Consider the following 16,323-nt stretch of genomic DNA (forward strand, 5'->3'; position numbering starts at 1 on the left):
TACCAACATGTAGAAACACAGGGAAGTTGATAGTTTGTGTTAACAGAAACTTCCAAGTTTACAGGTATACTGCATTGTCAGATCTCATTTGGAGATGTTGTCTACTTCTGTCAAGTCAAGACCGTGTCCAATGGGTTCCGGTGATGACATCACACTGAGAGGGTTGAAGTTGTTTCGCTCCCGACCCAAGCCTCCTTAAAAGTTATATATTACGGATAAACATCCAAACAAACTGACCAACAACAGAAATCAACAGCGAGTCACTCGACAGCACAGCATGGCTAACAAGGTCAGTGAGCTAGAAGATGGTGACGCTAACTGGCCTGTGGATGTGGCTTTACTGGCAAACGAAACCACCAAAAGACTTGCAGATGTGGATGATAAGTTGTCTGCACTTTTTAGCAAGCTTTACGCATTTGTGGCAAAATCCATGCAGGATTTGAAACTAGTAGAGGCTGAAATCCGCATTTTCTACTGAGGAAGACATCATTGCTGATTTGGAAACCAAGGCTAGCTGACTCTGAAGTCAATGTGGCTTTCTACCCACCAAATGGGTAGAAACATGCACTATAGGTAGGCTATTGTCAGACACAGACAAATAGATGTATCTTTGGTGATCACACCACCATTCTGTCAGCCCACCACAGGCCGTTGGCGGTTGAGCACTTCCATTTTGAATAGCCTCGCTTTCGTAGAATACATACGTACAATCCCTCAATATTATGGGAGACTCTTAATGTTAGGGCAGCTGCCATATCATTTTGTTCAGCAAGGAAAAAAGAGGCCATGACAAATCTGATTGAATTGGAAAAACAACAATCCTTCCAAGACCTTGCATAATGAAACAGAAGCCACTCGTTCAGCTCTCAAACCAACTATTAACACAGAAATTGGAGGCCAGTATTTTCTATACAAACCGGCGTGACTGCTTGCACGCTTATCAGTGGGTAGAAATAAAAACATAACTAAATATCTTCACTGAAAGATGACTTGTGGAAGAGTCACAATGAGACTACAGCTCTTACTGAAATAATGGGGAACTTTTATAAAAAGCTCTACACCTCTGACTCATCCTTGAATGAGTAACTTAGAAAAACGTAACCTCCCTATCCCTGTCTGACACAGACCAGAATACTCTTGGGAGGCCTATTAGACTGGGAGAGGCTTCGGAATATGGATATCATTCTCCAAGGGTGAGTGCGCTGGTCAACCGCATGCTTTCCCAGAATTTAGTTAAGGAAGGTCTGTCTAACAGGGAGATCCCATTTCTCCATTAATTTTTAATATAGCCATTGAGCCTCTGGCGGAGGCAATTAGAAGCCATATTACTATATCAGGAATCCAGTTAGGCTTGGTTACACACAAAATAGTTTGGACGAGGTGGATTATCATTTGTGACAAACCCTTTAGAATTTATCCCAGCCATAATGTCAGTTATCCAAAACTTTGGATCTTTTTCAGGGGTACCTTCATGGTCTGCATGAATGTGTTACCCCTGCTTCTAATCTAAACCCTATGCAAATGTTAACTCTATACATTACCAAGAAAGTCATTCGGGAAATTGAAAGGGATTTTCGAAATGTATATGGCATGGTAAAAAACCTAGACTTAGTATGAAGATGTTGCAACTACCCAAAGATATGGGGGATTGACATTCCCGAATATATTATAACTGGGCCTGCCATTGTCGTACTAACACAAGTGGGTCCATGACTCTCACTGGCGGACAAGAACCCCTTGAGATATGGGAATGTATTCCTTATGTCCCTTTAAGAGAACTCACAAATCTTCTAATTGTCCAATACTCCCAAAGATATGGAAAAACATTATAACCTTTACTGTTATGAAGAATATGTCCTCATACACCACTCAGGTAACAAACATTTTGCCCTGGGAGTCAAGAGTGCAATTTGTCAGTCTTGGTACGATAGAGGCATTAGAGTTATTGGAAACCTGTTTGATGTCAAAGGTGTTCTCATCATTCCACAGAAATACTTTTTTACTTATCTTCAGGCTCACCACTTTATCAATACTGACACTACGTTTCCTCAAAACAAGCCTATTCTCTGACCTTTGGAGTACTCTATTATGCATTAGCCTATACTTAGAAGAGAGGTTTGATTTCATATTTCTACGATGATTTTCTGAGTTACAACAAACAAAATACAGTATAGATAATGTGGTGGGGAGATGGGAGTACGACAAGGAATGTTGGACTGAATGCATTCAATCTTCTCACTCTACTTTTCCAAGCAATAGGTTCAAAGAGAGAGACAACACATAACACCTCAAATCCTAAACAAAACCAATCCCTGTAGGTCCCCATGGTGTATTAGATTCCTCTTTTGTTTCAGTTCAACAGGCACAGTCTGACAAAGTGGATCACACTTGTGGGACACATTTTTCGTGTCCCACATTGTGACATGTAATGAATGAAGTTAAACTATGGCCTAAATCGTGCAGTGTACAAGCACCTGTATCTTTCCACCTCACTCTCAGTCTCTTCACTCTCTCTCTCTCTCTCTCTCTCTCTATCTACTCCTCTCCCTATAGGCGGTCTTGTCATACATGGCTGAGTAGAACATAGAGACAGGTCCAATCCCTCACCCATCCAACACATAATCCTGTGTGTGTGTGTGTGTGTGTGTGTGTGTGTGTGTGTGTGTGTGTGTGTGTGTGTGTGTGTGTGTGTGTGTGTGTGTGTGTGTGTGTGTGTGTGTGTGTGTGTGTGTGTGTGTGTGTGTGTGCGCGCGCGTGCGTACGTGCATGTCTCTGTGTGTGTATAAGTACATGAATGTGGCACTGAGAACATAATTATTATGTGCCTTCGAGTGATTGAAACATTGAAGAACGAGAGATGGATGTATGTATTTCCACCGTATCCATTCATGAGTGAAAAAGCAGAAGAAAGAGAGAGTGATGTTGATGTGTGAATATGTGCACATACATACATACACACACACAGTAAAGCAGAAGAAAGAGAGAGTGATGTTGATGTGTGAATATGTGCACATACAAACATACATACAGTAAAGCAGAAGAAAGAGAGAGTGATGTTGATGTGTGAATATGTGCACATACATACATATATACAGTAAAGCAGAAGAAAGAGAGAGTGATGTTGATGTGTGAATATGTGCACATACATACATATATACAGTAAAGCAGAAGAAAGAGAGAGTTATGTTGATGTGTAAATATGTGCACATACATACATACAGTAAAGCAGAAGAAAGAGAGAGTGATGTTGATGTGTGAATATGTGCACATACAAACATACATACAGTAAAGCAGAAGAAAGAGAGAGTTATGTTGATGTGTAAATGTGTGCACATACATACATACAGTAAAGCAGAAGAAAGAGAGAGTTATGTTGATGTGTGAATATGTGCACATACATACATACATACATACATACAGTAAAGCAGAAGAAAGAGAGAGTTATGTTGATGTGTAAATATGTGCACATACATACATACAGTAAAGCAGAAGAAAGAGAGAGTGATGTTGATGTGTGAATATGTGCACATACAAACATACATACAGTAAAGCAGAAGAAAGAGAGAGTTATGTTGATGTGTAAATATGTGCACATACATACATACAGTAAAGCAGAAGAAAGAGAGAGTTATGTTGATGTGTGAATATGTGCACATACATACATACATACATACAGTAAAGCAGAAGAAAGAGAGAGTTATGTTGATGTGTAAATATGTGCACATACATACATACAGTAAAGCAGAAGAAAGAGAGAGTTATGTTGATGTGTAAATATGTGCACATTAGGCCTGGGGCGGTATCGACATTTTGTTACCGCGATTACCGTCTTCCCATTTACCGACGGTACTGCGGTAATTACCGCACCCCCGTATCTATTAATTAAGGTTCGGCGATAAGCCAAAATATTGCAATCATCTTCCCTAAAGTCGCCTGACTCGCCTCTCCACAGTGGAGAGGCGACACAGCCTGACCGCCCGAGTTATACTTCTCCGTACAGCACAGCGGGTATGGCTTTGAAAGGAGCAGATCTACACGCTCACAACACATTGCATCCGCGACGCGTTCTGAGCTTTTAGATCTGCACTGTCGGGTTACCATAGTAACGTAGGCTAGCTAGTAGGCTTTTCAGACACAAACAGCTGTGTGAACAAACCAGAAGAGGAAGGGTAGTCAGATCGTGTACAGTGATTCTGTAAACTCACGTCACGTCTCAACTCTCAAATCGCAGTGATTGAGTGCTGCTATATACAGGTTTTAGTTACAAGACTTGACAGAAAAGGTTATAAAATCTCCGACGCGCCGCCGAACAGGCACAACGTGCGACGCGATGGAAAAAGTAAAATAGTTTCATTTTCGGCTTTAGTCCACGCGGCCCGCGCTCCGCCAGTAATCCGTATGAATAAAAAAACATATGCCACAACACAAGGTATGTATTAACATCCTTGTGTCGAGTGGATTACAAAGAAAGTTTACGCTGCTCTGTACTCCTCTACGCAGGCAGCTGCAGGAGTGACTGTCTGTGTCTGAGTGAGAGTGACGTATGTGGCTTCCAAACTGTGGTACACGGCCCAGAGCAGAGCGGCATGGAGCGCATGCGGTCCTCGCTTCTCCCCTGTTTTAAAACTCGCTTGTTTTCCAATAAAAAATAGACTTTTTTTTGTCTTTTTTTACCGCGGTAAGCACACTGACACCGCGGTAGACCTCGGTTTACCGCGGTACGGCGGTACGGCGGTTACCGTGTCCAACCCTAGTGCACATACATACATACAGTAAAGCAGAAGAAAGAGAGAGTGATGTTGATGTGTGAATATGTGCACATACATACATACAGTATATGCCCGTGTGTGTCTAAGAATACTTGTTTGAGTGAGGCTCTAACTGGGCAGGCACTCCACAATAAAAATGTGGTGTGGTTATTATTATAGAAGTGCATGAGTCAGAGCGACAGTGTCTTTGTCATTGACAGTCTTTCTGCCTCTGGGTATTGAGAATGTGGCTATTAGGCTACGGCCAAGTTTTCATTAAGCTGTCTCCATCCGTGCGCACATACGTGTGTGTCTGTGTGTGTGTGTGTGAGCGAAAGAGAGAGAGAGAGAGAGATAGAGAGAAAAGGGAAGAAAGATGAGACAGCTCCTTCCACTGCCAACCTGCAGTGTATTGTATCTCCACCCCCACCCTCCGTGCCCCCTCCTGGGGTATCATTACTAACTCCACCTGGCTCCCACCATGCATGTTCACCACAACAGCAGAGTTGTCAAGGTAGCCCTCGCCATCATCTCTCAATCCATCAAAACTTTCCCCTGTCAAGAGAGTCTCTCTACTCCTCGAACCAAAACACCTGAGCTCACACACACACACGTGCGCACTCGCACTCAAACATGGTCTGCATTTCTAGAACCAAAATCAGAAGTCTAAACACTACTGTAACTGTACATCCCCTGGATCATGAAGATTGTTTCCCTATAGACTTGCTCGGGTGGCACAGAGGTAAAGTATCTGCCCACCAGTGCGGAGTCTATACCAGGGGTTTTCAAAGTGGGTGACGGGGCACCCTGGGGTGCCGTGACGGTAGTCCAGGGCAGTCCTCAGAATAATTTGATGGTATTTGGAATTCAGCAATATCACTACATCAATATCACTTCACTATGTGGAGACCTGAATTGCACTGTAGATTAGTTATTTTTCCATCTACAGACAACTTTTTTCACGAAAAATAGCAGATCTACAAGCTGAACCTTCCTCCCCAGAACAGGGATGCTGGGGTTCAAGTGGTTAAACGTCAAGTATAAAGTTATTTTCAGTCAGTTCTGAAAAGAGATATTTCTCTGTGACATATTCACGTTGCTTATAGGAATGTAATATTCTAAAAAATAACAGTGTAATTCATGGGTGCCGTGGATGAAAAAGTTATTTAGAGGGGTGAACCGGGTTCAAAAAAGTTTGAAAACCCCTGGTCTATACAAACACAATTTGGCCGGTATTCAGGTGAGGGAAGCCGGGGCGGGGAGAGTGATATACTGCACATACGACTACAGCAGATAAAAACAGCAATGACAACACATAGAAATATGTGTGGGGAGGAATCAGTTGGCATAATGGCTAAATTGGGGAGAAAAGTTATTCCATAGACTTTAAAAAAAAAGTCACATAATACTGTATAATAACTTATATATACAAATAAATGACTCTTCTATTGTGCTGTGTTCACACGGGTAGATAGAATACAAAGCTAACAGTCTGCCTTCGTTTTCAAAGAAAGCTGCTACAAAATCTACAAAGCTACAATTCAAGTTGAGCCAGCTTTAACTGTACTGTCCTCTAAGTGTTTCACCTTCTCTCTTCACACATGAGGGGGAAACTAATTATTTCCGTCCGCTAGTTCCATGTTCTTTTTAACTCCAGGCTTTATTTTCTTTCATATATTCCTTGACTGACGCGTGCTAAATGGCGACAACCAGGGGTGGACTCACAGGGCATCTGGCATACTGGGTGGGCCAACCATTAGTGGGCCATTTCTCTTCTCTTCTTTTTTTCTGTCCCCATTTTAGGATAGTTATGGTAATTCTTTGGGCTGAGTAGCCACTAATTGGAGAGAGCCGATCCTTCAGTAGCACATTTCAGTTAGACATTTTCAGCATCAGTTGATGCTTTGTAACCACAAGTAAAATGCCCAGACTAATTATTTTTTGGGGAACACAGTTCTTCTTTTAAAAATTGTTCTGGGGGGGGGATCTTCATGATCCAGGTGGCAGAGCGGCCTTCTGCAGACGCACGCATGCACGCACGCACGCACGCTCACAGGGATGCAGACAACATACTTTGAGAGAATCGAGCAAATACACATAGTACAGCAAAGAATAGAGAAAGACAAGACCAAATTACCTACAAGTCAGTACGCATTAGCCACACAGAACCAAAATAAATGCTTGGGTAATCTAATGCAGTGTTTCTCAAATGGGGGTACGTGTACCCCTAGGGGTATGCGGGAGTACTGCAGGGGGTATACAAGAAAAATACTAGAAAATGGGAATAAGTATTTTAGTGTTATGGTCGATAATAAATACAGACTTTGTGTGAACTTGCTCATTTGTACATTGTTAAATCAAATTACATCAATACCTTGATTAGTCCAACTGTTATTGAATAGAAAGCAATGTTTATTTGCCGTTATGCTGTTCTATTTTGAACATATTTACATGGGAAGTGGACTTTTGATATAAATTTTTCGAAGCAAAATGCTGTATTCAGGGGAAGGGGGTACTCGGCTTCAGAAATCAGTATAAGGGGGTACTGCAACCAAAAAAGTTTGAGAACCACTGATCTAATGGACTGTCCTGAGAGCTAACAGAGTTACCACACTGACCCCTAGTGCCGATAGTGGGAACAGTAGCAGGATTCACATCCAAAATGACTGTGCAGTTCCCTCCAGCAGACGACAGACGACACTATTGTCAGTTAGTCACAACAGAAAGACAAAACAATAAGAAAACTGTCACACTCTGACATGCTGAGGCTTTATCTCAACAATAAAAATGCAACTATTACTCTATCGCACAGAGAAGGAATTGTTAAGCCAAAACACGGACATATGTTGACTACTTTAAACCTGTGTGTGTGTGTGTGTGTGTGTGTGTGTGTGTGTGTGTGTGTGTGTGTGTGCGCGCGCGTGAGTGCCTGTTTGTGTGTTTGTAATCTCTCAGCACTCCACTGCCCTAAACGTGCAGTGTTGTTAGTAGGAATAAACACAGAAGCACCCGGGAGGAAGTGGACTAAGAAAGGGGAGGAGCCAGCCTGAGTTTCTACACAAAAAAGGAATTGGTGCCCCAGAAGAGGGAAAACATTGTGTTTTTGACGGATTTGGACAATAAGCCTTAATGTTGATCCCTCAAGCTGAGAGCAAGAGTTAGGAAGGAGGGTGTATTGTTGTATGGAGCTGATGATGAAATGATGATAGAACCCCGTATCCCCACCCCCCACCCCACCCCCGCAGGTCCCCGGGGTCTTTCTCTGTATGTCCCAGTCTGTCACCTGTTGCCCATCATGGAGCAACAACTCATCTGCTATCTGTGTGTCCTTATCTGTCCAGCACCCTCATTTATCAGTCTCCGTATGCCTGTCTGTCCGTCCGTCCGTCCGTCCATCCATCAGTCTTTTCGTATGCCTGCATGCTCGCATACCTATCTACCTTCAGCTCTGTTTATCTGTTTATCAGTCTGTCTCCATTGACGTTTGTTCCAGTCAGTTCAATGTCTGTCTGTCTGTCTGTCTGTCTGTCTGTCTGTCTGTCTGTCTGTCTGTCTGTCTGTCTGTCTGTCTGTCTGTCTGTCTGTCTGACTGTCTGTTTGTCTGTCTTGAATCTTTTGCTCTAAACATGCAAGCTGCCAAGCATAGTTCTTGTAAATCCTATGCAGGTGTACAGGTTCTATCCCATGAGTCAGGGAGACAAGAGAGTGCTTCTTAATAGACCGCTAGGGGAGACGGCAACACAGGCAGACATACAGAGGGAATGACAGACGAACAGAAACTGACAGAAAATAGATACTGAGAGTATTACCAGCTCAAAGTTGCTCTGGCAAATATGCAGTGAGTTGAGTTCAGAACAACTGAACTGCATACAAAGACAGACCAGAACAAAGTGGCAACGTTGGTGTTGTTCACACATAATCTAATCTAGTCTGTTTAAAGCTGAGGAGTGCCTCTGTAAAGGAGATGGATTGATTGAGCTGTGTGTGTGTGTGTGTGTGTGTGTGTGTGTGTGTGTGTGTGTGTGTGTGTGTGTGTGTGTGTGTGTGTGTGTGTGTGTGTGTGTGTGTGTGTGTGTGTGTGTGTGTGTGTGTGTGTGTGTGAGCGAGAAAGAGTGAGAGTGAGTTTAGACTTTCCATTGGGAGATGACATATTAAGAGACAGACTGAATAAAATGGAGTTCTCTCCTGAAAACAAAGATGGTGACAAAAAGCAATTCCCCCTTATTGTGAGTGATACCAAAGGACAGACATGGATATACTGTACACCGAGACAAAGGGAGATGCAGTGATGAATAAACAGCAGAGGAGAATTAGCCTGGAACCAGACCAATCCGCCTGGGCAAATAAAATGCCCTCTGATACGCAGTGAGAGATTAGTGTGAGCAACACCAGGCTAGAGGAGAATAGGATATAGATAATTAGAAACAGTGATACTTGGAACCCTATCCTTGTATTAAAATGCTATCCAAATACCTTATCCGGAAAATGAACGACCCAATTTCATCCTTGCATTTCTATCCTGCTAACTCTGACAGCACTGTAGCCAGGGCTGAGCGAATCATCAAGGACACTCAACACCCCGGACACAATCTGTTCACGCCTGCTGCGGCTCCAGCTAGGTAAGCCATGCCACCAGATTTCGAAACAGTTTCCACTTGGCAACCATCAGACTGTTGAACAAGCACTGAGCCCGCTTGTGGCCTGGCTGTGACTATGTGACTGTAAATGCAACTCCCCATATAGGCCATGCCGATTTCAGCCTGTGAAGTGACACAAATCAATTCATATTTACTGTATCTCTGTATTGATCAAGACAAGATGCATCAGACAGTTTTTTTTCTGATTCCATTAAGAACGGCTTTGATTGGCTTTCAGAATTTGTGGTAGGCCACAATGCCACTCATAAACACACTGTCACTCATAAACACACACACTTGAATGCAACATAAGATGATGCATTCAAGCTCAGGAGAGTTTGAACAAGGCAATTCTCTTGAATGCTGCCTTCATGTATGGCATGAAAAGAGGGCATTTGCATTTCTTTCACCATAGTGAAAACTGCATTCATGGTCTGGGGAGGGCACTTTCTACAGGCAGATAAAAGGGCAGAGGCTCAAGCCCCCTTTCATGTCTATGTGTGCACGTGCCTGACACACACCATATCATGCACCATATGTACCATATTTATTTCACACTGCCCATATTGATATATTAACTGTTTTCCAAAATATATCTTACAAAACTATGGAAATTGCTGAGTGCTTGCTGTTCACACAAAAATCCCACAATTGCACAGCACACATAATTTGTAAATCCACTGACTAAATCGCACAATGACGTCTGTTCAACAAACATTCTGAGCATTGATTTTTGACACTGAAAGTGAAAGCTTCACTTTCAGCTTCACATTGATCCCCCACTGAAACAGACACACTGCAGGCACTAGTAGTGCTGTAGTATCCGAGTACTAAAATCAAAAGATGTCCAGCACATAATGAACTGTAGCCCCACCTGATGTATCTTCACACACTCAACCCACGCACGCGCACGCACGCGCACGCACGCGCACGCACGCGCACGCACGCACGCACGCACAGACACGCACGCACGCACACACACACACACACACACACACACACACACACACACACACACACACACACACACACAGCTTTTTAATTGGATTGCATTTCAAGTGGGGGATCAGATACAAAGGTACATATCGTACTTCATTTCACCTTCAGTGGTATTTGTTGTTGGAACATAAATTACAAAGGTATCTGCAGGGCTTAACTGACCATTCATTCAAGATCTACTTCCCACTCGATGGAAGGAGAATTCACAGAGTTTTCACTTCCTCATTTCTCCTTGTTAACAATGGCTTTAACTGACATGGTAGAAATGCTGCCGTTTTAAGGAGCAAGTTTGCCTGCCCTTGCGGTATTGGAATGAACAGCCCAGTGTTCAGCTAAAGGCCCAAGGGAAGACTGGTGTCAGACCGAGTAGTCAGGCTAAAACAAGTGTACACTCTTTGTAAGGAGAGAGGAGGAGGTGAAACTATCACTATGTGATGTCTCTCTGCTCTGTGGGCCGGTGCTACTGAAGGATTGTTCTCCACTTAGTGGCCACCCAGCCCAAAAACTTACCGTAATGATTTTTGCCCCCTAAAACGGCAAAAATGTTTTGGTTTAAAAGAATGTACACATTCGAAGCAGGCAGCATGGCAGTAGATTATCACACACACAGCAACCAGCCCAATCACATCTGCCCTGAACTGGGGCCCATGACTCACGTGGTGAAGGCAGGGTTGTACTTGGCCCCCAGGTAGTAGGAGTAGAGGTTGAACATGCCGATCATGAAGGCCACAAAAACCATGATGAAGATGACCATGAACTTGAAGATGTCCTTGACTGTGCGTCCGAGGGAGATCTGCAGCGGGCCGAAGCTCTCGTTGGCTGGCAGGATGTAGGCAATGCGGGAGAAACTCAACACCACAGCGATGGAGTACAAGCCTTCCGAGATGATCTGTGGGTCTGACGGACGCCACTTGATCCTGGCTGAAGGAGAAGGATGGTAGAGTTGATCAATTGTATGTATGTATGTATGTATGTATGTATGTATGTATGTATGTATGTATATATATGGTATATGTATGTATGTATGTATGTATGTATGTATGTACTGTCAGTGTGTGTGTATGTATGTGCCATATGTTTTTTTGTATAGCAACAAATCGTATTTTCCTATTTCTAGTAAAAAAGATATTATCGAAGTTCTGGATTATGGTGACACTATTTATAGATTTGCTGCTCCATCACTCTTAAAGAGCCTTGACACTGTCTACCACTCTGCCTTAAGGTGGATTACTGGTGATTCCTTAAAGGGCCACTTCACCTCTGGGACAACTAGATCTTATTTTATTGTTGTTTGGGACACAATCAACACAATCCTGAGTTATTTTTTGTGTTCAATCTGTGTTTTGAGATATTTTAGTATTTCAGCTGTGCTAGTGATGCATTTTGCATCATATGATGCATTTTGCATCATCATGCTGCATCATATGATGCAAAACGCATCACTAGCACAGCTGAAATACTAAAATATCTCAAAACACAGATTGAACACAAAGAATAACTCAGGATTGTGTTGATTGTGTCCCAAACAACAATAAAATAAGATCTGGTTGTACCAGAAGTGAAGGGGCCCTTAAGGTACTGTGCACTCTATGAGAATGCAGGCTTATGCTCTCTGACCGAGAGGCGGGACAAACACTGGTACTTGTTTTTATTTAAAGGTATTTCAGGTATGCTCCCCTCATATATTTGTTCCATGCTTGAACCGAGTGAAAGCACATATCATACCCGCTCCGCTCCTTATGTTAAAGGCTCCTCCAGTGCACACAGTACTGGGAGAGGCAGCTTTCTCCATCAGCGGGCCAACAACCTGGAACGTACTTCAAAAATCCTTAAAACTGTCCTGACATCTCTTGTCTGGTTTAAAGGATTGATCCTTACTACCTTTAATCATGATTGCACATGTTTCACTTGATTTATTAGTTGCTGTTCTTTTCTAAATTACTCTGTTTAATTTATAATGTTTTAATATTGTGTTTTTATTGTTCTGTATTGTAAACCTCGGCTACATTGTAAAATGGCTTGCCCTCAACTGTACTTCGAATATAAATAAAGGTGATGATGATGCACAGTCTGTCTGTCTGTCTGTCTGTCTGTCTGTCTGTCTGTCTGTCTGTCTGTGGCATGGCTTCTGACTGCACAATAAATTGCCATTATCGTGAGTGTGATTTGGAGGGAGAGGTAGAGAAGAAAGAAAGTGAAATAAGATCAAGGACTATCTTTCTCCTTTTCAATCCTCCTCCTATAGACCTTTTTCCACAGTGCCGCCGCGTGGCTGCGGTGTCGGCACACAGCCACACACTCACACATAGGTGCCACTTGACATGCGGCACCTATTGTATGTGCCCGAGAAATCGATCTATAGTTCTCCCTCTCAATCATTTTGGTGCTCTCTATGTGGACAGTGGATGAACATAAGTTTTGTCCACCGTCCACAGAGAGAGGTCCAGAGTCCAGATATATGGACATGTCTCACGTTCTCATTTCACTGGCCAGCGTCCTACAGTCAGAGCACAACAGGATCCACCTCTAAAATGCTGGCTGGCCAAAGGCAGCAGACACTTTCGCAAAACACAACCCAAAGTTCTTCGACTACAATACGCAGTCAAATCCAGAGTGTGACCGTGTAAAAATGGACGAAAATGTACAAAGAAACACATACCGTATGCACAATTGCATATACATAAACACGGTTACACAGTACACACAATAAAAAAGAGGGCAAAGGTGTATACTCCTTCCTCAGACCTCATTCAGCAGTAACATCTGCATCTATTAACCTTTCATAAAGATCGTATCATATGTGTTGTGTCCTCCATACGACAGGATATTTACTGCATGAAGGTGACCCTTTACTCCTTTATATTTATAATATGTATGAAAGTCCATGAAGACCCATTTAAGCCAGCCCACTGTGATTTGTAACTCCATGAAGATGCTCCTGTCATGGCAGCTTCACACCACCAGATGACAGCACTGATAAAGGCTTCACTTAGAAGGGCATAAGAAAGGTTGCAGACACTTAATATAGCTGACAGCAGGTGGTTTTATAATGCACATTAACAAGGCCCAAATGTATTACATCCAGCCCACAAAATGCTTTTGTGAGCAAAATATACAAGACATTTTGTTCCTTTGTTTTAGTGAAAATTAAGTACACTTCTAGACATACATTTTTCTTATTTTGGTTCATTTGTTCTCTCTTTTTATCAATTGATGTACGTTCCATGCTCCTCCCTGTCCCTGCACGCCCTCATCATCATCAGTGCGTCATCATCAGAAGACGAGGTGCTTTGCTTTGATCTGTAGTGATTGGTTAAGGGACAGTCCCTCCCCTCCAGAAATCACTCACACAGGGCACAATGTCAGACTCAAGCTTCAGCTGAGTCTGAAATAAGGCTATGAGAGGTGGGCAGAAAGGTACAATTAAATTAAACACGTTGAGAGTGCTTGGCTTAATGTGCACAGCAAGTTTAAGCAGAATTCTTAACTGCTGAAACTTGGAACTTTAGATGGTAGTGTGTAGGCATATTTATAAGTGTGCGTGAATGCGTGCGTGTGTTTTTATGTTTGTGCATTATGCACATATTCAATCTGAAATAGGAGATGTGAATGATCAATATATTTCTGTGTAATGTCCACAATAGAACGTAACATCCTGTTGTGATAAATGCTCTTCATGGCCTGTCATACAAAGTGGATCACTCACCATAGGTGACGTGCGCTACTTCATGGCCTGTCATAGAAAGCGGATTACTCACCATAAGTGAAGTATGCTACTTCTTCTGGCAGCGATGCACTGCTGAGGTCTTCATCAGGCACATGCATGTCCACATACAGCTGTGCTTTGGAGGCCTTCAGGAAGGCCATGAAGCGAGCTGTGTAGGCTGCCGTGAAGATGGACAGCATGCCAAAGTCTAGAATGTTCCACATATGCATGACATACTCCCTGGGCCCGTCAGTCCAGATCTCCTTACACTCTCCCCAGATCATACCTGAAGGATGACGGGATGTGTGCGCACACGTGTGCACGCAACGCAACGCGCGCACACACACACACACACACACACACACACACACACACACACACACACACACACACACACACACACACACACACACACACACACACACACACACACACACACACACAGTGAAGTACGCTATTACTGTATATCCATATTTATTCTTTACATTCATTTATATATCTGGCACCAAAACCAAAACAAAATTGCTCACTGAAAAGGCTCTCCCATCTTCCATCTGCGCCTCTTTAGCTCAGGTAATTGTGTTCGGTGCTTAATTTAAGTGCCATTCAAGGTCAAGCGATTTAGTTTGCTGCCTAACGTGCCATTCACACCGAGAACTTTAACAATAACGATAACTATAACTATATCGTTCACCATTAGTTATAGTGCTGCTCAGTGTGAACTGTGAATGGCCCTAGAGCCAACAGTACAGCACATGTTTCAACTGAATGTGAGGAGAGACACAATTCTGATTGTCAGAAGATTTTATCTTCTGTTTTGACGCAGTACCCAAATTGTTTGTACTGCTTAATAATTGCCATTGCTGCTAGCGGGCATATGTTGCTGTCTATGAAGCAAATTCATTAATGTTGTTTTGAAGTTGCTTTCATTCACTTTTCTGTCAATTGGAAGTACTTAATGACTCAATTGGTCATCGTTGTGAATTCCATTTATTTTCTTACATAACACACATTTTCATTTAAAGTCGTTTTTAAAGGTTGGTGCTGTTGTGATGTGGGAGAATTGTTGCTGCCGCTGATGGTGCCATGAGTCTCTCATCATTTGGAACAGCTATCTGCACAAATGGCGGCCATAACATTTAGCAGTTGAGTGCATTTTTTTTTGTTTTGGAATTTTGTTTCTAGCTGCTACAGAGGAGGAGTAATATATTTTCCAGAAAAACAGTGGGTAATTTTCAAATCGGAGGTCTTTAAGGCTTTTTTCAAATCAAACTTAGGCCTAAGAAAATTCACTTCTTGTGTATCTAACATTTATGGGGAGCATATTCCAAGCCAAAGAAGCTCTATGAAGAACAGTTCTCATCACACAAGAAAGAAAAAAATAAACTTGATGATGAACAGAATCCCAGATATGTCACGGCCTGTCAACTACTTCTAAGTTAGTCTATCTACCGGTATCTGCTTCCTGTAAGTGGACTTAAATCATAAAATCAGTGTTGACTAATCATATTAGTTGCTCTAATTTTGTCTGATTTGGGTTGAAGCCAAGCCATCATGACGCACGCAGCACACTGGTGCAAAATAACGCACATGGATTATATTGATGGAGGAAAAGGCAAGATTTATGTTTTGAAAACCACCCTCTTCTTCTGACTTAAACAATGTACACACTTTGGAGCTTTCTCTTTGAAACTAGCAGCAGTTCAGTGAGTCATTAATTATGTATTATATTATTAATAATGTCAATTATGTTGTGGTGAAGAGAAAACGTTTGCACTGCTGTAGGATAAAGATTCAACTCAGTCAGGTACACATTAACATTTTAACCAACTCATATCTACTCCCAAATACAACTGATTTAGTTTTGGCAACATAAATATTTTGGCAATAAAGCTTGTCCATTCTTACTCATTTGGTAGTTATTCAACTCAACCTGAAGATTCTCTCTCATAAGCAATAAGCGCGTCCCTATGTGTGTGCATGTGCTGAGAAGGGGGCTCCCAAAGACACACACAAAGTCATTAAAAACTCATTTACTGCCATTTTGAATGCTCTACTTTCAGGGCTCCCCGTCAAGAGGTCTCCATAGACTTCCATGTAATTTATAGTGCACGGATCATGCACGCCCATGCACAGATGATGCACCATGTTTGTGCAGTTTGTTCACAGCTTTCAAACAAAAAAGTCAGATTGGAAATCCGTTCAGGCATTCATGAGATAGATGCCATTATGT

At 42.4% G+C, this 16,323-nt stretch overlaps 1 protein-coding gene across 5 annotated transcripts in view; it reads right to left on the reverse strand.

Moving 5' to 3' along the window:
* trpc7b (transient receptor potential cation channel, subfamily C, member 7b) overlaps positions 1 to 16,323 on the reverse strand; it is a gene marked incomplete at both ends in the record, with an annotated part of 70,921 nt that overhangs the window by 23,062 nt on the left and 31,536 nt on the right. For all 5 annotated transcript variants that reach the window (XM_080745692.1, XM_080745689.1, XM_080745691.1 and 2 more), the window contains 2 exons: positions 11,041 to 11,305; positions 14,143 to 14,376. In XM_080745692.1, coding sequence (XP_080601818.1) covers positions 11,041 to 11,305; positions 14,143 to 14,376 — 499 coding nt within the window. The remainder of the gene's footprint in view (positions 1 to 11,040; positions 11,306 to 14,142; positions 14,377 to 16,323) is intronic.

The sequence above is a fragment of the Nannobrachium achirus genome, assembly GCF_963921795.1.
Source record: "Nannobrachium achirus genome assembly, chromosome: 17".
NCBI classification, from domain to species: Eukaryota; Metazoa; Chordata; class Actinopteri; order Myctophiformes; family Myctophidae; genus Nannobrachium; species Nannobrachium achirus.